The sequence below is a fragment of the Equus caballus genome, chromosome 14 (assembly GCF_041296265.1).
Source record: "Equus caballus isolate H_3958 breed thoroughbred chromosome 14, TB-T2T, whole genome shotgun sequence".
NCBI lineage: Eukaryota > Metazoa > Chordata > Mammalia > Perissodactyla > Equidae > Equus > Equus caballus.
Genome location: NC_091697.1, coordinates 42477123 through 42499719, shown reverse-complemented (window position 1 = coordinate 42499719; position 22597 = coordinate 42477123). Strand labels below are relative to the sequence as shown.

General features: G+C 44.5%; 1 protein-coding gene across 1 annotated transcript in view; it reads right to left on the bottom strand.

The window, feature by feature from the left end:
• SLC36A2 (solute carrier family 36 member 2) overlaps nucleotides 1-22597 on the bottom strand; it is a 24544-nt gene extending 1947 nt beyond the window's left edge. The window contains exons 1-9 of the mRNA XM_005599277.4: nucleotides 22302-22597; nucleotides 19134-19224; nucleotides 18481-18569; nucleotides 17836-17931; nucleotides 15873-15957; nucleotides 12491-12709; nucleotides 11007-11105; nucleotides 4310-4476; nucleotides 1999-2168 (exon numbers count right to left, since the gene is read on the bottom strand). Of these exons, the coding sequence (XP_005599334.1) occupies nucleotides 1999-2168; nucleotides 4310-4476; nucleotides 11007-11105; nucleotides 12491-12709; nucleotides 15873-15957; nucleotides 17836-17931; nucleotides 18481-18569; nucleotides 19134-19224; nucleotides 22302-22465 (1180 nt within the window). The 5' untranslated portion in view covers nucleotides 22466-22597. The remainder of the gene's footprint in view (nucleotides 1-1998; nucleotides 2169-4309; nucleotides 4477-11006; nucleotides 11106-12490; nucleotides 12710-15872; nucleotides 15958-17835; nucleotides 17932-18480; nucleotides 18570-19133; nucleotides 19225-22301) is intronic.

Below are 22597 nucleotides of genomic sequence, written 5' to 3'. Positions count from 1 at the left end.
GCATGACAGTGTCAGATAAGTTCATTTAAGTAACTACTCAGTCTAAGAGAATGGTTAGTCTCCTTTCTGTCTGAAAACCTCCCAGAGAGGGCATTTATGGCGGCTGTGGTTTTTTTTTTCCCCTGTGGCTTCTGTTTGTTCAAAAATGTTTTTAGCTTAAAATAATTTTTATGCCACTGAGGCACATTTTAAAACCCTACATATTCAACAACGATTAAGCTCTTACTTAAAAAATAACACTTAAATAACAGTGCTTGGAACTGCCCTAGCTGTTTGGGGTATATCGATGTACAAAACACACAAAAATTCTAAAAAACAACCCTCCCTTCGTAGGGCTAACTTTCTAATACTTAACATGACTACAAGCTCCTGTTACTTACAAATGATTAGAATGTGAAGTTATTTGTAGGAGAAAGAGGCCTTCAGTTGGAACAAGGTCGCGGGGTCTCTTTTAAAGAGTTTCTTCGCTAGGTTTCATACATGTCAGAAAACATCCAACAAAAACAGGAAAAGCTAAAGATTTCGAAACTGTGTTTTTTTAAATAGGATGCTTTACAGGCCTGGGCTTTTCCATTTTTTATTTTACTGGATGAAAAATTTTCACCAAGAAAACGCAGAAGCCCTGCCCGGGCCTCCTGTGGAGCAGAAGTGTGGGCAAGCAGAAGAGGGAAAACAGGTCTGGGAGGCAGAAGTCCGCCTTCTCTTTATGTGGTCTTGGGTAAGTCTCTGCCTGTTTCTTAGCTTGTCTCCTCATCCAGAAAATGGGGATAAATGATACCTATCCTTAGGTATTATGGTTTATACTGCACATGGTGTTAAAGTTTTAAATGAATTAATTGATGTAAAACTCTCTGAAAAGTTATCTTTATTATTACGTCAATTTATTTACTCATATGCATTGATCGGGGCAATGCACGCAGAAGCTGTAGTTTTAGCCCTCAGGAATTGCTATCTTCTTGTTTGGGATAAACTCCTTGATCTCTCTGGGGTTCTGAATGGTCATGTCCCTGCCTTTTACGGTAAATTGGAACAAATCACTTCAAAGAAAGAAAACCAGTGCAATGAATTATACAGGTTGGTCTACAGCAAAAAGCCACAATCTCTTCATGGGAGATTCTTGGATCACAATTAAAAGGGGCCTTAGGGAGAGCTGGGCCATGGTCGCACTCAATGCAGGAATCTCTACCATCCCCTTTGCCCCTGAAAAAATACTTGCAGGAACGGGGCACCCCAGATCGTGGGGCCTGGAGCACGGGGAGGGCTGCGAGGGGGTGAGTGAGCTGAAGCCAACAGGTGAGCGCAAGCCCATCCTGGGGGCAAATCCAGTTGACCACTGCCAATGGGGAATGTGACCCTAGGCTTGCCAAATCATTTTGGGTTTTTTCCCAAAAAATATTAGAAATCTGGATTTGTGTATGAGATGTCCCACATTTTTAATGTTGACATAAAGTTTTTATTTGTTATGGTCAAATGACACACCTCTGCCGCCATATGCAACGTCTGTCCTGGAGGTGACTGGCGCTGGCTCTGGACTTAGATGAATTGGGTTCAAATCCCACCTCTAGAACTTCCCTGGCAATTACTTATCACTCCCTGCTTCAGTTTTCTCACTTGTAAAGTAGGGTTTTTCAGAATCCTACCTTGTAAGAGTTCCTGCAGGACTGAATACAATACTGTGAAATATGGACTAAAAAGAGCTTAGCACAGTGGCTGGCACACAGTAGGTGTTTAATAAATATCAGCTCCTATCATTATGATTACTGTTCCATAAGCTGTGTCCCTCCCTTAGGCTAGACACCAGTAAATCTGTGTAATTAGGGACATGTAAGAATTGGGTTGTTCCTGAGGCTGAAATGAGCTACTACTTGGAAAGCCTTAGCATGGTCACTGAAATAGTTAGTGCTCAATCAGCGCTGGTTCCTGACCATCCTTCACCATCTGGCTGATTCCTGATAGATCTCAGGAAAAGAGCAATATTTCGCTCTGCCTTCTACTCACATGTCAGGCAGACCATGGCGAGGCGGATGGACAAGTCCAGAGGCAGCGCCCAGCGCTTGGACACGCGGGAGACAGCGAAGGGGACGATGATTTCTGCAGGGACATAGAACTGCAAGGAGTAGCTGCACAGGATGCCGAAGACGTAGAGGAGCTTGACGGACTGGTACAGCCTGCAGGACAAACCAGAGCAATGCTCTCTGAGGCCACCACACTCTGAGACCCGGTCTCCTTGGACCTCTACCTTGGGCTGCAGTTTCCTTGTCTGAAAATGATGAGGAGGGGCCTTCTGAGAGCCAAGAGGGAGTCAGAGCAGAGTACGCAGTGAAATACAGTGAAGCATCATGGATTCGAATGGCAACAGTGAGAGGGTCATCTTAAATAAAAGGCATCTTGAGCCTGGGTATATACAACACCCTCACAGACCACGATCACTTGATGCTCAATTTTAGAGTTTAGAAAGAGAGGCGCAGGCCAGGGACCTTACCCAGGGAGACACAAGTGATAAGGGGGAAAGACCAAAAACCCTGGGTCCAGAAGACTCTGGTCCCTTGTGATCTCTGTCAGTCCCGAGGAATTTTCTGGATCCCCCAAAGCTCTTGGCACATAACAGGCCCCCCCACAAATGCTTCTAGTAGGTCGAGAGAAGTGCAGAATCCTGCATCTTGGGGGAAGGGGCGGTCTACAAATAGGGCCCTGCTGTGGGGCTCGTAGAGTAAAAGGAGGGGGAGGGGCAGAGAGAGCATGTGAGAGGGATGCTGGGTTTCTTCAAAGCCTTTTTTGACCTATGGAACCATGACTTTTTTCCTTTTGTCCACTGAAGTGGTAGATGCATCTCCCATGTTTAATAAACCCGTGTGTGTGTGTGTTTAGTGAATTCCTTAAAAAAGCTAACTTCCACATTTCTGTGTTTCTTGGTCACATTAGTCTTGCTGCCTGGAAACACCATTTTACTCCATTTCCATCTGTCCAAAACCCACCAGTTCTTTGAAATTCCCATCTTTCGAGTAGGTACTACATGCCAGATGCTTTTAGACATGCCCAGCTTCATCCTCATGACAACTCTGCCTTATAGATGAGGAAACTGAGGGTCAGCGAGGTTCAGTAAATCATCCATGACTACAAGCTAGGAGGCAGTGCAACTGGGACCTGGACCCAGGAGTGCCAGAGTTGTCCTTGTTTGGACAGAATTGTCTTGCTGGACAACCAGATTCCTTATTGTCCCATCCCGATGTACTTTCTTTCCTTGGAAGTCCCCAAAGTCTCTTCGCTACCCTGTAGGGCTCTTCTGTCTACGTTACATTAGTGTCTCTGCACCATCTCTCCATCCCCATTCCCAGGGATCATGAGCTGGGGAAGGCAGTGAAGCTCAAGATCACAGTCTACTCACATCAGCACCCTCCACACCCATGACATTTATCAACTTCGGAAAGGAGCCCCGTCAAGGCAAATTAAGCCTCCAAGTGACTTTTAAAAAGACAGGCATCCTGAGGCTGGCCTCATGGCATAGTGGTAAGGTTTGCATGCTCCACTTTGGCGGCCTGGGGTTCACAGACTGCACTGCTCATAAAGCCATGCTGTGGCGGCATCCCACATACGAAATAGAGGAAGATTGGCACAGATGTTAGCTCAGGGACAATCTTCCTCAAGCAGAAAGAGGAAGATTGGCAACAGATGTTAGCTCAGGGACAATCTTCCTCATCAAGAAAAAAAAAAAGACAGGTGTCCTGTAATTAATGACTTGCCTCAGTGTAGGAGAAAATGCTCACAACATGATACGCGCTCATGGGTCTGTTTAGATACAACACTGATGAAGTCGAGGTCACCTAACTGTTGCATGAATTGGGTGCATTTGAATGCCCCAACTGGTTCCTGTTTTACTACTTTTCATCCTAGCTACTCCGACTTGGGGGATGTGCACCATTGACTATGGCAAGCTAGACTTGGTAACACAGCCTTAGTAAATGTAATTGGAAGTGCTGCCATCCACGGACTCCTCTCTGTCTCTTGCCCTTCTCCAGGGCCTCTCCCTTCTTTCCTTAGGTGACCGAGGACTCTCACTTCTTCCCTCTCTTCCTAAACCATGTCCTTCTTCAGACTTAGCTCTCAAGGCCTCACTCAACATGGGAGGCTGTTGTTGAAGGAGGAGCTCCCCGGACAGAGAATCCAGAGCCCAGGGTTCCAACAGCAGCTCTGCTTCTCACTGTGGAGGCTCTCCAGACCTCAGTTTGCCATCTGTGGAAAGGAGGAGGAAGTAATCTACACGTTCCCATCTAGCCTTGAGTCCCCATCACCTGAGGGCCCATGAAGTTACCAGCAGTTGGGCAGGTTAAGGGTTATGCTGGCCTTGATGTCATTTCCAAACCGCAGGTAGCCCAGAGCCCCGATGCCGATGTACATGGCAGTGACGATTGACATTCCCAAGTACAGGATGGCTGGGAAGCGGCGGGCATCCTTCATCTTGTTTTCTAGAGGCAGAACCTACAGAAATATCACAGTGTAAGAAGAGAGGAGCAGAAAGAGAAGCATGAACATAAAGAAGAAAGGCACGCCACTTCTGGGTGTATACCCAGAAGAATTGGAAGCAGGGACTTGAACAACTGTGGTCATAGCAGCATTATTCACAATAGCCAAAAGGTGAAAGCAACGCAAGAGTCCATTGATGGGTGAAAGGATAAACAAAATGTGGTATATAGATACACAATGGAATATTACTCAGCCTCAGAAAAGAAGGAAATTCTGACACATGCTATAGCGTGGATGAAGCTTGAGGACATTATGCTAAGTGAAATAATATAGTCACAAAATGACATATACTGCATGATTCCATTTATATGAGGTACCTGGAGTAGCGAAATTCATAGAGTCGGATAGTAGAATGGTAGTTTCCAGGGTCTGGAGGAGGGTGGAAGGAGGAGTTATTATTTAATGGGTATAGAGGTTCAGTTTTGCAAGATGAAGAGAGTTCTGGAGATGGATGGTGGTGATGGTTGCACAATAATGTGAATATTTTTAATGCCAATGAACTGTATACTTAAAAATGGTTAAGATGGTAAATTTATGTTAGGTATATTTTACCACAATTAAAGAAAAAAAATGAAAGAAGGCCTGGAGACACAAGATGAGCCCTGGACCATTCAGAACTGGAGGGGCCCCTCAGGTTGTTCAGACCAAGGGGCTCAGCCCGCTGGGGAATCCCAGTCTGGCCAGCAGATGCATTTTGTGTGGCCAGCATAGGTTTTAGACAATGGAATATGAATGCCTTTAGGACAACATTCTTCCCCCATTCACCAGACCCCCTCTCCCCCTCATGCTGACATATACACGGCGCTTCACCCACATTGCCTTCCAAAGGCATTTGAGTTTGAGAGTCCAAGTTCTAGCGCACTCACCCCTCTCTGTACAGATGGGGAGGCTGAGACTCAGGTTACACAGTGGGCTGGTGGCAGAGCTGGGACTAGAGCTTCCTGGTTCCCCAGCAGCACATTGCTCCACACACCATGTTCTCAGGATCCTTCTTCCCCAGATGCAGACCTGGCTCTAAGAGAATCCAAGTTGAGACCATCCTGCCTCTCAAGTCTGCTGGGCATCCGAAGGGCACTTCTGTCTTTGGCACCAACCTTCTGGCCTCTCATCCCATAAATTCCTCCTCAGGCTTCCATGGGCCGAGAGCCTGCCCCCACCTTCTCCTTCTCCTTGATCAGGCCGTGGGCTAGGCATACTACATGCATCAATAGGCTGATCTGTGCCTCAGTATCCTTATCTGAACACTTACCTGTTGGAATTTTTTGGAGAATTACCTGAGGACCATAATGACACACTGTACAGGCTTAGTAAATATTAGCTGTTAATGTTTTTAATATTGTGAAGACCACAGCTCTATGAACCTGGTACTTCTATAGTTCTTATTTTACAGATGAGGAAAACAGGCTCTGAAGATGAAGTAACTTGCCCCAAGTTACACAGTTTGAAAATGGCGGGGCCAGGTTGCAGACCAGGGCTGTCCAAATACTGTCTTCTATTCAATCTTGCCTGTATTCCTACAGCACTGAGTGTGTTTATTATCAGTAGGAACTTAGCATCTATTCCCTTGTACTGTTAACTCCTTTTTGGTCCTACATGCACCTCCCCTCACCATGCACATGGAGGATGCTTGAGGGGAGTGCCATGTCGGGGTCATCGCTGTGCCTTCCCACTTTCTTCTGGGCTAGGGGCAGGTTCTTAGATGCAGCAGGTGCTCAGAAAAATGTCCAGGGGATTATGTTGAGAGCAGATACTCCAACCTGAGCTTTCCTATCCTGCAATACATTTTTGCTGCATAAATTCTCCAGGCTAAAAATGATCTTTTTACAAGGCCAGATCATACTATGTAGCCGGTTTTCTTCCTCTCTCTCTCTCCTTCCACAATGAATCAAAGAGATAAATGGCCATTGACATAGAGTGGAAAGGTCCCTAGACTGGGAGTGAGGGGTACTTGGTTTTAGCCACAGCTGCAGCAGATTCCAGCTGGTGACCCCGCTCAAGACCCTTTCCCTCTTGGGGGCTTAGAGTCTTCGGTAACACCGGACACTGGGCTAGAAGATTTCTAAAGATAACTTGAACTTTGATACTAATAATCATTAGCACGCAGTAGGTGTTCAACCAATACTTACTGAACAAATATCATCATTTTATAGTTGGGGAATTAGAGTCCAGAGAGTAGCCCATGGCCAAAGTAAGATTCCGGCACATTCTGCCTCCAAAGTCATTTGGTCAACCCCTGCACTCTGCTTTTTGCCACAACTGTCCAAAATCCTGAATATAAAATGCTTCCAGTTCCATTAAGATGGTATAAGCACACGCCATCATATTTCTCTCACTGACTAAAACTAAAAAGCCTGGGCAGAATACTTAAAGCAACGGTCTATGGACTCTGAAAAGTAAATAATAGCAGGTAGATCAAAACCAGCAAAAATGACCGTTAGGGCAGCGAGTTTCCTGATGTTTTTCTTCGTGCGTCTCCTAGTTTAGACTCAAGGGAAGCTGAAATCCTAGAATTATGCGGTGGATGCGGACAGAAAAAAACTCCAAGAGAAACCCTCTTTCTGGCCAGAAGACCTAGAATGGGGTCCCTGTGGGACAGAGGATGGCGAGAATCCCTACTTTTCTGTTTCCTTTTTTGCTTTCCGGGCCACAGCCCCCGAGGCGAGTCCCAGTCACAAAGCAGCGTTCTGCTGTATCAACGACTGTGGTGGTCACGCAGGCATCTAAGAATCTGAGACAGCATCCTTCTTTCTGAGCAGAGGAACCAGGAAAAGGGGCTTTGGGAGTCCAAAGAGCGTGGGGAGAATCAGGACTGCTCCATAAACTGTGGGGTCCAGTGCAAAATGAAAATGCAGGGCCTTTTGGTCAAAAATCAAGAATTTCAAGATGATGAAAGCAGAACATTAAACCAAGTGTGGGATCCCTCCAAAGGCAAGGGCCCTTTGTGACCACGCGGGTTGCGTGTCTGTGAAGCTGGTCTTGGAAGGATCCCTATTGGTTTGAAAATATTCTTCCTTCTCCATTTCTCTCGGTGCCTAACCCCAGAGTCAGACCCAGCCGCAGGCAGTGCATAGCAGTCGGGGGAGGCTAAAACCCTGGCTTTCCAGCAGATGACAAAGGAAAACAGAAAAAGGAGCTGTTGAATGTGCAGGGAAACATGGAGAGGAGGGAGCTGGGGACAATGATCCCCTGCATCTATGAGTGAAGTCCAGGGCTTAGCCCTGAGCTGCACGCGTGTCGAACTGACATGAAGCGTCAAAGCGAGGCTTTGAAAACTGACCCATTGTGCAGACCACCATCTACATCCCAGAGTGGTCCCCAAATGGCACACAGGCAGGATGGAGCCAAATATCACTGCAAAGGCTTTGCAAAGTAATCTGATATTGGAACCAAGGCCCACAGAAGGTGGGTCAGGACTTGTGGTCTGAGTCTAATTAGATTGGCTACTTGCTAAAACCAAAAAAATCAATATTCTCCAGAGGATTTTAACGGGCTCCATAATCTCATAAAATAACATTTAAAATGTATAGGATACAGTCTAAAATGACTCAACATACAAAGAACCAGGAAAATCTCAACAAGTCTCAAGGGAAAAGACAACAGATGCCAGCCCTAAGACGACTCAATGTTGCAAATATCCCATAGAGACTTTAAAGCAGCTATTATAACCATCCTCCATAAAGTAAGGGAGAACATTATTGAAATAAACAGACAGATACGAGTTCTCAGAAAAGAAGTAAAATTAATATAAAAGGTCCCAATGGAAATTTTAGAACTGAAAAACCTCATTGGAGGGGCCCAACACAGATGACAGAACACAGAATCAGTGAACTTAAAATAGATCAACAGGAATTATTGAATCTGATCATAAAAGGAGAAAAAAGATTTTAAAAAATGAATAGAGTCTCAGAAACCTGTGGGACATGTACCAAAAGTCTAATATTCAGGTCACTGGAGTCCCTGAAGGAGACAAGAAAGAGATTGGTGCAGAAAAAAATTGTTTTGAAAAAATAATGGCTGAAAACCTCCCAAAATAGGCAAAGGACATAGATTTACAGATTCAAGAAAGTAAGTGAATTTCAAATAAGACAAACTCAGAGAAAACTATATCAGATATATGAAATAACTATATCAATATGACATAACTTTTGAAAAACAAAGGTAATAAAAAAATCTTGAAAGTAACCAGATAAAAACAACCTATTACATATAGGGAAACAATGCTTCAAATAACTGCAGATTTCTCCTCAGAACTGTTGAGTACAAGAGGGGTAACCACATTTTCAAAGTGCTGGAAAAAAAAAAGAACTGTCAACCTAGAATTCTATATTGTACAAAAATATCTTTCAGGAATAAAGGCAAAATAAAGACATTCTCAGATGAAGAAACTAAGAGAATTTGTCACCAGCAGAACTTCTATAAAAGAAATGTTAACAGAGGTTCTTCATGCTGAAGGGAAATGATATGAGAGGGAAACCTGTGAATTCAAGAAAAAAGAAAGAGCAACAGAAATGGTAACTATCTGGGTAGAGATAATGGACCATTTTTCTCCAGTAAGTTTGTGATAAGTAAGTTGTTATAAGTAGCTATGTATTTGTGACTGTTGAAAGCAAAACCCACAATATTGTCTGATGGTGTTTTAACGTATTCAGATGTAGTACGTAAGGGCAATAAAACATAAAAGGGGGAAATTAAAGGGATCTACATGAGTAAGATTTCTATGGTTTACTAGAAATGATAAAATATTAGCCCTAGGTAAACTGCGAAAAGTTATATATGTATATTTCAATCCCTAGAGCAATCACTGAAAGTATTATAGAAAGAGAGATAGCAAAAAAATCCAATAGGCAAATTCAAGTGGAATGCTAAAGAGTATTCAAATAATCCAAAAGAAGGTAAGAAAGGGAAAACAGAAGAAAAGCAAAAGGAAGGCTAAAACAGAAACAATAAAATGCAGGCCTAATAACCATAATAATGTTTGGATCCCAGGCATGGACCTACTCCACTTATCAGCCATGCTGTGGAGGCATCCCACATACAAAAAATAGAGGAAGATTGGCACAGATGTTAGCTCAGGGCTAGTGTTCCTCAAGTAAAAAAAAAAAAAGAGGAAGATTAGCAATGGATGTTAGCTCAAGGAGAATCTTCCTCACCAAAAGAGAAAAAATTCACTCAATGGATCAAAGATCTGAACGTAAGACCTAAAACTATAAAAACTCTTAGAAGAAAACATAGAAGTAAACCTTCATGACCTTGGATTTGGCAATATCTTCTTAGATATTAATGCCAAAAGCATAAGCAGCAAAAGAAAAAATAAACTGGACTTCATCAAAATTAAAAACTTTTGTGCATCAAACGATACTATCAAGACCATGAGAAGGCAACCCACAGAATGGGAGAAAACATTTGAAAATCATTTATCTGGTAAGGATCTGGTATCCATTCAGAATATACAAAGACCTCTTACAACTCAACCAAAAAAGACAAACCCAATTAAAAATGGGCAAAGGACTTGAACAGACATTTCTCCAAAGAAAATATACAAATGGCTAACAAAAACATGAAAAGATGTCCAATGTCTTTAGTCATCAGGGAAATGAAAATCAAAATCACAATAAGATATCTCTTCATAACTACTAGGATGGCCATAATTAATAATAAAATTTTTTCAAAAACAGAAACAAGTATTAGAAAGGATGTGAAGAAATTGGGACCCTTATACATTGTTGATGGAAGTGTAAAATGATACAGCTGCTCTGGAAAACACTTTAGCAGCTCCTCAAAATGTTAAACAGAATTACCGTACGACTCAGCAACCTTACTCATAGGTATATTCCACAGGAATCGAAAACAGGTGTTCAAGCAAAAACTTACATATGGATTTTCATAGCATTATTATTTACAGAGAACAGAAGGTGGAGCCAGAGGTTAGTAGTCGGGGAGGAAGTCGACTACAAAGAGGGCAGCACGACAGAGTGAAGGAATTGTTCTGTGTCCTGACTGTGGTGCATCCATGACTCTAGGCATTTCTCAAAACTTACAGAAAGGTATACCAAAAAAGGGTGAATTGTACTGTGTGTAAATTAAAAGTAAACTTAAAAATTATATATACAGCACTATCCTCCCTCAAGTGTGGAAGTAGAGACTGTATAATAATCCATTAAAAATATATAATACTTTCTAGTTTAAAGTTCCTTTATGTTTCATTAAATCCTATAATTTAAATTGTATACCTCCGTCTTGATCTTAAAAGATTAGGAAACACATGTTGATATGAAGATGAATGTTTAACAGATGTATTGGGACAAGAATAAAACTCTGTCTCTCTGTTGTAACCTACTTTTCTTCTGCTGGTGACAACTAACCCAAGTGAGGCCAGACGTTGCTTTCTCCCGTGTGCCCACAGAAACCCAGAAACCCAGAGCTCCCAGCTCCTGTTCAGAAGGCCACGACAGCACTGGGAAAGTCTACCCCAACCCAAAGCTTACCACGCCAATGCTTTCAAATGAAAACATGGCTGTTCCAAAGAAGAGAGGGTAGGTGTTCCAACTTGCTACCAGTGGCAAACCGCGGGGATCTGGAATTCCCTATAGGAGAGAAAAATGCAGGAAGACATTTACTCTCGAAGCATGTTTGAGCTCCTTTAAGAGGGGAGTATTCTGACAGTAGACCTGAATTTAAAAAAAATTGAAGGTAGAGAAATTCAGAAAACTTCAAAAGGAAGTAGGTGACAATCAAAGTTGATTTTAACCCTGCACAACCAAAGAGCCAGAGGAAAAAACATTGAGGCATTAAGTACTGAAAGGTTAGTATCCCACAGAGAGTTCAGTTTATCAGAATCTTCCAGAAGAGAATCTTACACACCACAGGTTAGTACCAGCCTAAAGTGCCTAAGAACACTTTGAACGTCCTGGTGGTTATGGGTATTGGAAATTACTGTGACTACAGCTACAGTGACATTCTAGGGAGGCCAAAGCAATTAGTTAAATATGAAAGTCCCCTTTTCTTCTTCAATGAGCTATAAACTGAAAGAGAGGAAAGCGTGTGGAATAAATATTTTAGGTACCCTGTGACCTAGAATGTGAGAATAATTACAGAATAGTTTCTCTAATTGGATAACTTCTGGAATAGTCCAAAAACGAATCGGAAGTAGCTATCTTATTAGGAAATTCAATTTCACAGAATTTATCATATTGCCTTAAGGAATATAAGATTTATCTTTAGTTATCCTAAAATATTTGACTAATTTGTTATTTTTCCTGAATTCCATGGACAATATAACTTTTTTTTCTTGTGACTTCTGAAAGAGAAAAACACCTGAAAGCTATTAAGTATGCCAAGGAACTTCTGGGTTTAAACTTCTATGTCCATTATAAAATAAAAATTAGGCAGAATAGAAGAGTAGGAAATTGAGGGAAAATCAATATCCATAACTCAGCTTCAAAGACATTGTAATTTACATTGTGATAGATTTGCCTGTGGTCTTTTGAAACTCTCTATTTTTACCTCTGTGACTAAATATTAGTTGGGTTTTTTTCTCTTGAGTTCCCTAGGGGTAATTTTGGGTGCCTGGAATTGTGGCCTAGAGGATGTAAGACTATGGGTAATTCTATTAAGTTTCAACTGTAGCAGAAGATCTTGCTTTTCATCTGCCTTTTGCTACTCCCTAGCCACTACAGGAATGGTCTATAGTTCGCCAATCAAGATGCTTTCTAGCAAAGCATAATTTTTCTTTTAAAGCCAGAATTTAACATAAAAACAAGTATTGGAGAAGCAACGTGAAAGAGGAGACATCCAGAAGAATGAGATTGCCTAGAGATAACTTTGTGGAAGAAATGCTACAATAAGGTGAGCACTAGGCTGAAGAATGAGGTCCTCACTTACCGACCCTCAGGGCTGGCCCCAGGTATCAGTCTGTTATTGATAAAAGGCTCTGCCCACTGGAGGAGTCAGGTGTGCGGTATGCACTAACCTGGACGATGTACTGGGTGAGGATGATCAAGCTGACCAGCATGCTGATGTTGGCCAACATGGAAAAGATGGTCAGGACCCTGAGGTTCCGCACAAAGGCCAGCAGCACCAGGAAGGGCAGGAAGGAGAGCATGTAGAGTCGAGAATCCATGGTGTGTGTCGGAATCACTGTCTCATTGTAATGGCAGCTGTTGGTTGTGCTATTAACTGCATCCATGACCTGAGGAGGGAATGGGAAAAGCAAGCGGAAGAGTCGCTAAATCTTCTGGCCACACGATTCGCTCAGTGCCTGGGCCATAATCAAATTCCCTCATAAAGAGCTGGAACGTCTAGGGTCTCAGCGAGTTAGGGTGAATTTAGGACTTCTTCTTAGAAATCTTTGGCACCATACTTCCCTAAAAAATGCCGCACAAATAACTTTAATAAAAAATAAATAACTGGATTGATAGTGGCTCTTGGTTGGCTTTTGGCAACGCACGATCCATTCCTGCTGATGTTGGTTTATCTTTGGTGAATTCTCCCTCAGTGAATACCACCTTGGAGGACTATAAACCACCATCGCACTGCCGAGCTAAGCCAGGACCTTCACAATCTCTCCCTGGAGTCTGAGTCTAAACAACAGGCAAAGTGACACAAGGACGGAACTCACAAAGGGTAAAAATTAACTGACAGGGCTCCCTGAGGAAACTGCTCATCAGTTACCGTCTACACTCTCCTAGCTGCCCTGCTTCCTGTTCTTTTTGGAGACCCATTTTTTTAGCTTTCTTCGTCATTTTGGAAGTTAGCCAACATTCTTCCACCAAACTTATTTTTTTGCTTGAGTTCCCCAGAATCTGTTTCTTTTGCTTATAACCAAAGAACTCATCACTTACTGTTTCCTGATTGGACCAATACTGGCGTTCTGAGAGAACTCTTCCTCGTGAGCATTGGGCCATTCATGGCAGGACCTTTAGCATCTCTGGACCTCACCCGATAGGAGCTATTCACATCCCCCAATCATTGTGACAAACAAGAAACACCCCCCTGCACACAATATAAACACCTGCTGGCAAAGTTGGGGGGCGGGAAGGGATGGCACCAGCCTTGTTTAGAATCTGCATGACTTAATCAACACAGTCTTACTGCACAAGCAGTGCAATCCACCATAGACCAACTAGAAACTAGAGTCAGGATAGGAGAAAATGTAAAAGCACTGATAATCTCAGTACCCATGAGTAGCCATGGATGTTGGATGAATGAATGGATATATTGGAATATATTCATCTATACATTTTCTATACAATATTACAAATAATAAGTTATATGCATCTTTTTTATTTGACAAGGCTGCAAGCATAGCTTACACTCTTATTTTGAAATCTCCTTTTCACCTAACAACACGTGATGAATACTTAAACGAATCACTAGCTCTTGTTTTTTTCTGATTCCTCACTACAGTAGGAAAAATACTTGACATATTAGCTGGGCATTCAAAGCCCTCCATAAATGGGCCCCATTCAACCTTGAAGGCTCTTCCACTCCCAAGTCCCACACCTTCTTCTACAAACAATTGCCTCGCCTCTCGGAGCAAGTCCCGTACATTCCTGCCTCCAGGTATTCACTCCTCGCTTCTCCCACCGTGGGTGCCACCACTTCTCCAACCCCCCCTTCAATGCCCAGCTCAGATGCACCTCCTCCAGGGAGCCTTCCCTTGCTCCGACCATCCTTCCCGCCCCTGTACTTTCCTGCCCCTTAGTTCACAACTGAGCATCCCTGACCTCAGGGTGTTGTTAGTGGTGTCCTGACCCGGCACCAAAATATCATATGGATATTTAACTTTTTATATGTTTCAGAACACATCTCACTTAGCCTGCAAGCTCCTCCAGGCAAGGCTTGCCTTGTCTCTACAGGTGATAAATAAAATTCTGCTGATAGATGAGATCGATTTCTAAGCAGCGGTCTGGCAATTGTTTTAAGAGCCTTCAAAACAAACTCTTTGACCCAGTAAATCTTACTTTAAGAAATATATACTAAGAAATAAAGGGGTGTACAAAGACTCGTAGAGATGATAACAGAAAAACAGATTATAGTAGGAAAATAAAGAGAAACAAAGAAAATATCCAATGATAAAAGACTAAATCATGGCCAATCTGTGTGATGGTATATTATGAAAGTATTAAAAATTACATGAAAAAAATGTAGGGACATTGCAAAATGCTAACCAGTTAAAACTAAGTTAAAACGATAACCATGAGTAGTTGGATTAAGACTGATTTGTTTTGTTTTGAGAAGCAATATAGCATAGTGTTTATGACCTGAGCTCGGACATTAAAAGGGCTGCTTTTTTAATTTTGGTTCTGTGATGTTATATACCTTATAGAGTTTACGGCATCAGTTTTCTTTTTCTTTTCTTTGTTTTTTTTTTTGAGGAAGATTAGCCCTGAGCTAACTACTGCCAATCCTCTTCTTTTTGCTGAGGAAGACTGGCCCTGAGCTAACATCCATGCCTATCTTCCTCTACTTTATATGTGGGACACCTACCGCAGCATGGTGTGCCAAGCGGTGCCATGTCCACACCCGGGATCCCAACCGGTGAACCCCGGGCCGCTGAAGCGGAATGTGCGCACTTAACCGCTGCGCCCCTTGGCCGGCCCCTAGCATCAGTTTTCTTGTCTGCAAAATGGGAATAAGTACAGTGCCTGCTCTCATGAGGTCGTGGAGAGAATTAAGCGAAGGAAAGCACATAAAATGCTCAGCACTGCACCTGACACACAAGAGAAGCCAACTCTGAATGTTCACTATTTTTTTTGTTCTTTCTAATTTTTTAATATTTCCAAATTTCTGACATTACTATAAGCAGAAAAGAGTCCTAAAGAATAGTTTTCTTTTTTAAGTTTATTGATTGACTAAGGATGGCCTCTGTTATTACCCATATTATTTTGCTGAAGCTACAAGATAACTTGTGGTTTAGATAAAAGGACTTCCTGGAGACGACTGTGAAGCCATAGGGATTAAGCAGTTAAAGGCAGATTAAGAAGGCCCAAAGATGAGGCATCATTCAGAAAGACCCATATCAGTTCCAGAAGAGTTAAGGAGGATTAAGCTCCAAGGCACGATGAGTGACAAAATCCAGGGTCCTTCCAGCTCAATTGTAGAGACCAACCTTGAGGACAGGTCCAAGATAGTGGATAAAGGGTATCGCGGAAAAAGGAACCGCTTCTAGAAACCTGCAGACATGTGCACTAGGGGAAGTCTGGGTTCTTCGATAATGGCCAGTTTAGCTTCCCTTGTTGTACTGATGAGGACACTAGGACCCAAAGAGAAGAAGCCACTTGTCGAATGACTAGCAGAAGACCCTCCTTTTCCATATTGTTTTCCCACCCATCTTCTCTAGAAGACTTTACCTGTTTTAAATTATCAGCCAGAAACACAATGTACACACAGCAGAAGCCCAGTTGGGTGACTATAAGGAAAAAGCTCACAATACGCCTGGAAGAGAGGAGAGAGAGAGAAAGAAAACTTGTTATAAAAGAAGAATTGGCTTGTCGTTTCCATTTCTGTCCCCAGGGGCTGGTGACCCTACACCAGCACCCTCAGTCCTGCCACCACAATCAACAATGGGGCAGTAAGAAGTGAGGTAACAATAGTTCTTTTAAAAGATGTTGTTCAACCACCCTCGCAGTCTCAGCTCAGCAAGTGGTAACATTCTACCTGGTCAGGAGCCTCCCCTCGCACCTGGCTCCGCGGCATTCCTCGTAATTGGTAGTAATTGATGGAGGGCAGTAGGCAAAACATTTTTATTAGCTATCATGAACATTTACAATTTTTTTCTCCCATGTGCCAGACATCATATTAGGCATTGAGGATACACAGACAAATGACACATGGTCCCTTCCTCTAGTGGTTTATAGACTAGCGGGTGAGATGGACAAAGAAACAATATGACACCAAGGGCTGGGATAAAAAGGGCATTTTATCCAAATTATGAAGTAGACAGAAAGCCTTCTTAAAAAACCAATACCTGAGTGGGAGTTCTTTGGGAAAGGGAAGAAAGAGAGAGAGAAAAAAGAAGATGAGGATTGACTTGTTCTGTGTCAGAGCTAAAAGGTGGGAGCTGTAGGAGGAAGACTTCAGCTCACCAAAGGTGCCTTAGAGCTTGGTCTTTCTCTCTCTCTTCTTCTCACTATGAGCTCTCTCCCTAAGTGAGCTCTTCTGCCCATGGCTTCTTCAATTCTGTATCTCCTCCATCCAACTACCCACTTGATATCTTCACCTGAATGTCTCTCAGGCACCTCAGACCCAACTTACCCCAAGAAGTCATCAGAAATCGGAGTCAACCTTGACTCTTTCCTATTCTTGGCAATCTTGGGATCCAAATCACAACCAAATTCACTTTTCTCCATCCCTACTGCCATCAGTTGATCCCAGCCATTGTTGCCACTTGCCTGGACAGTGTCAATAGCCTCCTGTGGGTCTGACCAAATCTATTCTTGCTCCCTTACAATCTATTCTCCTTACAGAAGCCAGACAGATCATTAGAGAATCTAATCTCCTTACAGAAGCCAAACAATGCATATTTGATTGCTTCCCTGATTAAAACCCTCCAATGGCTTCCTTCTTGCTTTAAGAAAAGAAAAGAATCTTTAAGAGGGTCTAAAATGTACAGCTTGATCAGGCACCTGGCTCCTCCTCCAGCTTCATCTCCCTGACTCTTGCTCCCAAGCTGCCTGGTCTTTCTGTGCCTTGAACCTGCCATGCACTCTTTCCTGCTTTGGCATCGTCACACCTTGCTCTTCCTTCTTCCTGGAAGTCCCTCCAGGCTCCTGCCCACATTCTCCTAGTCATTCCTCATTCTTCAGAACTCCTTCCTTCAGAACTCATCTCAACAGTTCCATCCTAGGAAGCCCACCCCAGCTCAGCATCTCAGCATCTCCTTACCTGCCTCAGTTTCAACTAGTACTTCTCTCCTTCATCGTACTTATCCCAGTGGTTATTAAATAACTCTATCCTAAGCTGTTTAATGTCTGCCTTTCCCACTGGAGTATGGGTTCTGTGAGGGCAAAGGCTTGTTTGCCTTGTTCCCTGTGGTATTTCTAGGGGCTGGTACATAGTAGCAACTGGATAAATGTGGTTTAATAAAAAAGTGAGTAATATTAAGGTTGCATGGCAAAGGAATGAGCACCCTGTTGCTGGAGGTATACAAGAAGGGGGGCTGGATCAGGGATGTTGCCAATGAACCCCTTCCACATGGGAAGTCCAACATTCTGTGCCATGTGAGCCAGCTTTCCAAGGAAGAAGGCATTCCTGATAGCCGCACTTCCTCCTCCTGTAGCCTACCCCACTGCAGACAAAGCAAGAGCAACTCACCTTCCCCAATGGGCGTGGTTCTGGAGCCAGGCACTGGGGCCGGCTTTGAGTCCATACATCACCGTGTCCCCATAGTCCAGAAAGGGCTTGTTAAGCCTGTAGGAGAAAGTGCCTACAGTTACCCAGAGGTGGTTTAACCTAAGATCATCTACAGAAAAGTCAGGAGACACATAGCAAGGCAAAACCCAGCTGGAGTGGAAAGAACACTGTGGCAGAGACCCAAATTCTAGTTTAGATTTTGACACCTGGTGGCATTTTCTTGGTGGCTTGTTTTCCTTTCCTGTCAAGCGAGGTGGTTATTGCATAACAAGCGTAATAACACACACCTTGCTTGAGTACAGTACTTTCATATCCATGATCCCATTGGATCCTCACGACAATTCTCTGAGGCAGGGTTACACATGGATTGTTTATGCCCATTATACAGATGAGCCAAGCGGATGAGAACAATGGCCTGATTGAGACTGCCTAACAAGTCACGCAGCAGAACCTCGCCTTAGGTTCCTGCCCCAAATGTTTTTCTCTTTTTCTTGGCCATGTTGGAGGAAATTAAGAAGTAAACTCTTGTTATGTGTAGGGCGTTTCTGAGATGTCCCTGAGAACTGAGCACCCAAAGAATTGACATGAGGACGCTGTTTTCCTCACCTGTGGCAGAAGCGCTGGGCACACCTGACCAGGATGTACATACAGTGGGTGGAGATGAAGCCAATTGCCAGCAAACTGAGCGGGCCCATCTGGGGGAAGGGGAAGCCAAGGGGCAAGGGAAGAGAGAAGAGAATGGATTTGTGAAGAACGTGGTGGGGAGGGATGTGGTAGTGCAGATATCATTCAGGACTCAAAGAACTTTCTAGCAAACTGGTTTCCAAGCCCTTTTTTGCAGTAGCAGCTCTTCTTTCAAATATAATCTCAAGCAATACTCTGATAAAGTACATAAAACAATTACAATGGGGTGTTGTGGTGAGAGTAGGGACCCAGAATTCTGACCCTTCGTGGCCTCTGAGGCGTCCCTGAGAACTAGTGTTCTATACAGCACAACTGGAAAACTAGTCCTAGTCTGACCCCTGCATTCCACAAGGGAGGAAACTGAGGCCCAGTGAGTGGACACATGGCTTGTGGAGGCCACTCTAAGTCTGTGGCAGAGTCAGAACTCAACCCAGGCTACGCGTCTAGACTCCAAGTCCAGATCAAGCTGCCTCCCAGAAAGGCATTGCAAGCCACTATAAACCCTTACAGCCTCTCCTCCCGCCTCCCTGCTACCACCCTGCCATAGTGGCCCCACCTGCGGCAGCCCCTCTTACCAGGATGCCTGCGTTCCTCACAGCCAGGGGGAGGCCCAGGATCCCTGTGCCTATGTTGCTTTTCAGCAGGTGAACCAAGGTCTGGAACTCTCTAAAGCAGAGGAAAACGACGTGAGGATGTGGGTGCGTGGAGGTGAGGCAATCCCATGGCATTCCCTCACAGCAAGCCGACACCTGAGTTCGGCTGGAGAGGAGGGCTCCTGGCCTTCTCACAGTCCCCACTTAGCTGGTCAGCAGCTGAGTGAAGCTGGTAAGATCACTTGCCTGGCACCTCTGGGTCTCCTGTAAAGTGACCAAGCATCCGGCTTTGCCCAGAACTGTCCTGGTTTTAGCAAATACTCAGTGAGTGCCATTATAACGCTTACTGTTTAACAGACACTACACTAAGTACTTTACATGCATTTTTTTCATTTAGTCCTCTTTTCAAGAGTAGGAAGTAGGTTATTGCTTTCATTTTGCAGTTGAGGAAACTGAGGCATAGAGATTTATTTTAATGACTTGTGCAAAGATATACTGGGGATCCAGGATCTGAACCCAGGATGGCTTCAGAGTCCCTGTTCTTTGCCCTACTTCTACTGGACTGCCTCCCGGAAAGAGGCCCTGACAGATGAATAAAGGGACAACCCCACTTCATAACCAAGGACACTGAGGTTCAGAGAGGAGGCAGTAAATAGCCCAAGTTCATAAGAGTAGCAGCAGAGACAGGACTGAACTCAGAGAAAAGGGATAAGGGCAAAGAGAAATCGCTGTGACTTCTGAATAAATAGCAGATGACTTGGGTCTCCAGATGGGGTCTGTTGGGACAGGGTTCCTTAGGGATTGGGCTCCAGAGGAATTTTGTTTTCTCCTCAGGCCAAAATATCAAGCTGGGGAATGGCATGTCTCCTCCCACCCACAACAGAAACAAAAACTCAGACTCTTCCTTCAAGACAGATGTGAAGGGAGTCCAGAGGATACCCTCAGGGGTAAAATTCCAGGGATATACCTTCTCTGTTGGTGAATTACAAACCGCAGCTATCTCTACATCTCTTTGTACCCGGCCAGGTTAAAGCAAGGTGTGTATTGGGTTTACACCCACAGTTTAGAAGCCTTGGGAATTCCTCACGAGAACCTTCCAGGAAGGAGACTTTTTTGAAGAGCAGTGGAGGTATTCTGGAAGGAGCCTGGCCTCTGAGGTTGGGAAAACCAGGGATTAAATCTCAAGCCCACTGCTTAACTAGCTATGTCATCTTGGGCAATGTGTCCATTTTGCTGAGCGTCTGTAAATGTTGGGAGGAATGACATTTTGAAAGAACCGCCGCAAACACCCATATCTTTATGTGAAAGCCCTAAATCTTCTGGCTTCCTGAGGACCTGCCCCTTGATTGGTTAAGGGTTAAAGAGAACAATTAGGGGAGAAGGGGGTGGAGAGTCTCCGCGTGCCTTTCTTCTCCCTGTGGGTGTCAGCATCGCTGACAGAGCACTGCGCCCTACAGCCCTCCAATGGTGGGCTTGTTTTGCAACTAGAAAAGGGTCAACGGGTCACTTTGGAAATTTCTAAGTAAAGGACTTAGGAAATCAGAATTTAACTTTGGGCCACTCAGCCAACTTAAAAACAGTGCAGTGAGTTATGCAAAGCACTGAGTGGGGAGGCAGGAGACCTGCGTTCTAGCCCTCATTTCTTTCGTGACCTTGGACCATCATTGTATTCACAGCAGCTTACAGGCACTGCGGTTGGGAGCTTTATGTGCAAATCACCTTTGCAGCCATCCTAGGCAGAGCGAACTGTCATTTCACAGAGGAGAAACTAGGGGATAGAGAAGTTCCATCACTTGCTCAAGCTGGTAAGCAGCTAAGTGGGAATTCGAAGCCAGGTGAGCTGACCCCATAGGTACCATGCTTTCCTTTGCTCCAAGCCACGAGGGCCCCTCTGGTTCTCACTTGCTTTACCTCTTTGATTCTCAAGTAGCTGAGACTGCCACGAAACCACGTGTCAGTTCAGGGCACAAGAGCTAGTTGGTTCCCCCAAGGCTTCTGATTGAGAAATACCCCTTCTCGGCAGTGGATGGCCTCAAGGCCTAGAAAGCTCACCCTCAGGGTCACCAGTTCTTAGCAACCCCAGGACTAGCCCTGGGGCAACTGAACCATGTTGTAGTGCCAGACATTGTGTCCATCTCTAAATTGTCCTGCAGGGTGGCAACGGAGAGTGGGGTTACCTGCCCCTTATAGTAACTTCTCCGGCCTTGCTGCACCCCGCACAACACCCCCCCCCCCACAACCCACCCCCAACAGATTTAATTCCCAGGCAATCTCCTTAAATTCACACTGCCACCAATTTATCCCTGCTTTGCATACGGGGAAAGTGAGGCTTAGAGAAGGGAAGGAGCAGAATCACAACTTGAACGGCAGGTGTTCTTTCCAGTATACCAATGGTGTCAAAACATTTTCCTTAAAGCAGCAGAACTCTCACCACCACGCCACCCCACCCACTCTTCTTAAGTGAACTAGGTACTCAGCTTGAGTGGTGGAGGTGAAGGGAGCTGGAGCCCTGTAGCTTGGCTTCTCTGCCTGAACTCCTTCTGCAGATCCCTTCTTCTCATGGTTTGAAAACCTAGTGAGTTATCCCCCCCCACACATACCCCTGGGAGGTGGAAGAAACTAGACTCTTCCACATACTGTGCTTTTGATGCCATCCCTGCAATTCTCAGTGGAAGCAGAGGCCGGGGGATCTCCAGAAGGCAGGGAGGAGGCAATGCTTGCTGTCAGTGAGGACACTGCTTTCCCGCTCAGGTCTCACCTTCTCCTGCAAGAAGTTGGGACTCTGCCCCTTTCCCCAACATTGTCAGGATTGGCCAGGAGAAAAACTGACTTTAGGACCAACACTGGATTCTAGCCCCCACTCTGCCAATGACTCAGTGTGTGGCCTGGAGTAACTGGGCCTTAGTTTGCCCACCTGTACATGGTGGGTGCTGGATCACTACATCCCTAAGGGCTTTCTGACAGTCTCCACTCCTGCCCCTTTAAGCTTGCATCTTGACCCAGCCTCTGACTACACTTTTTGCAACTTTGTTTTCCTCAGCTGCACAATGGGTTGGGGGTGAGACCCCACCCCCACCCCCTTGGGTTTTTTGCCAATGTAAGCTTCCAGGCTGCAAGGAGGAGGTAGGGATGGCAGAAAAGAGCACTCACGTTATGCCCTTGGTCTTCTCCGAGTCTGGTGACTCAGAAGGGTTTCCATTCAAGAAACTAGAGTCCTTGTTCTGCAGCTTCTTGGCATTTTCGGGAGGGCCCCTGAGGTCCAGTTTGAGGTCAACAGCTCCCTGGGGACCCTGCGCACTCTTTGTCACGGGCATGACTGCTTCGGAAAGAGAGGCCTCCTGTGATGAGGAGGTCTGAGCTGAAGGAGGCAAGCAGGAAGGTGTCTAGTCAGGTGCAAACCCCGTCTCAGCAGTGTGTGCCTTAGCAGGCTCTGCCCAAGCTGGAAT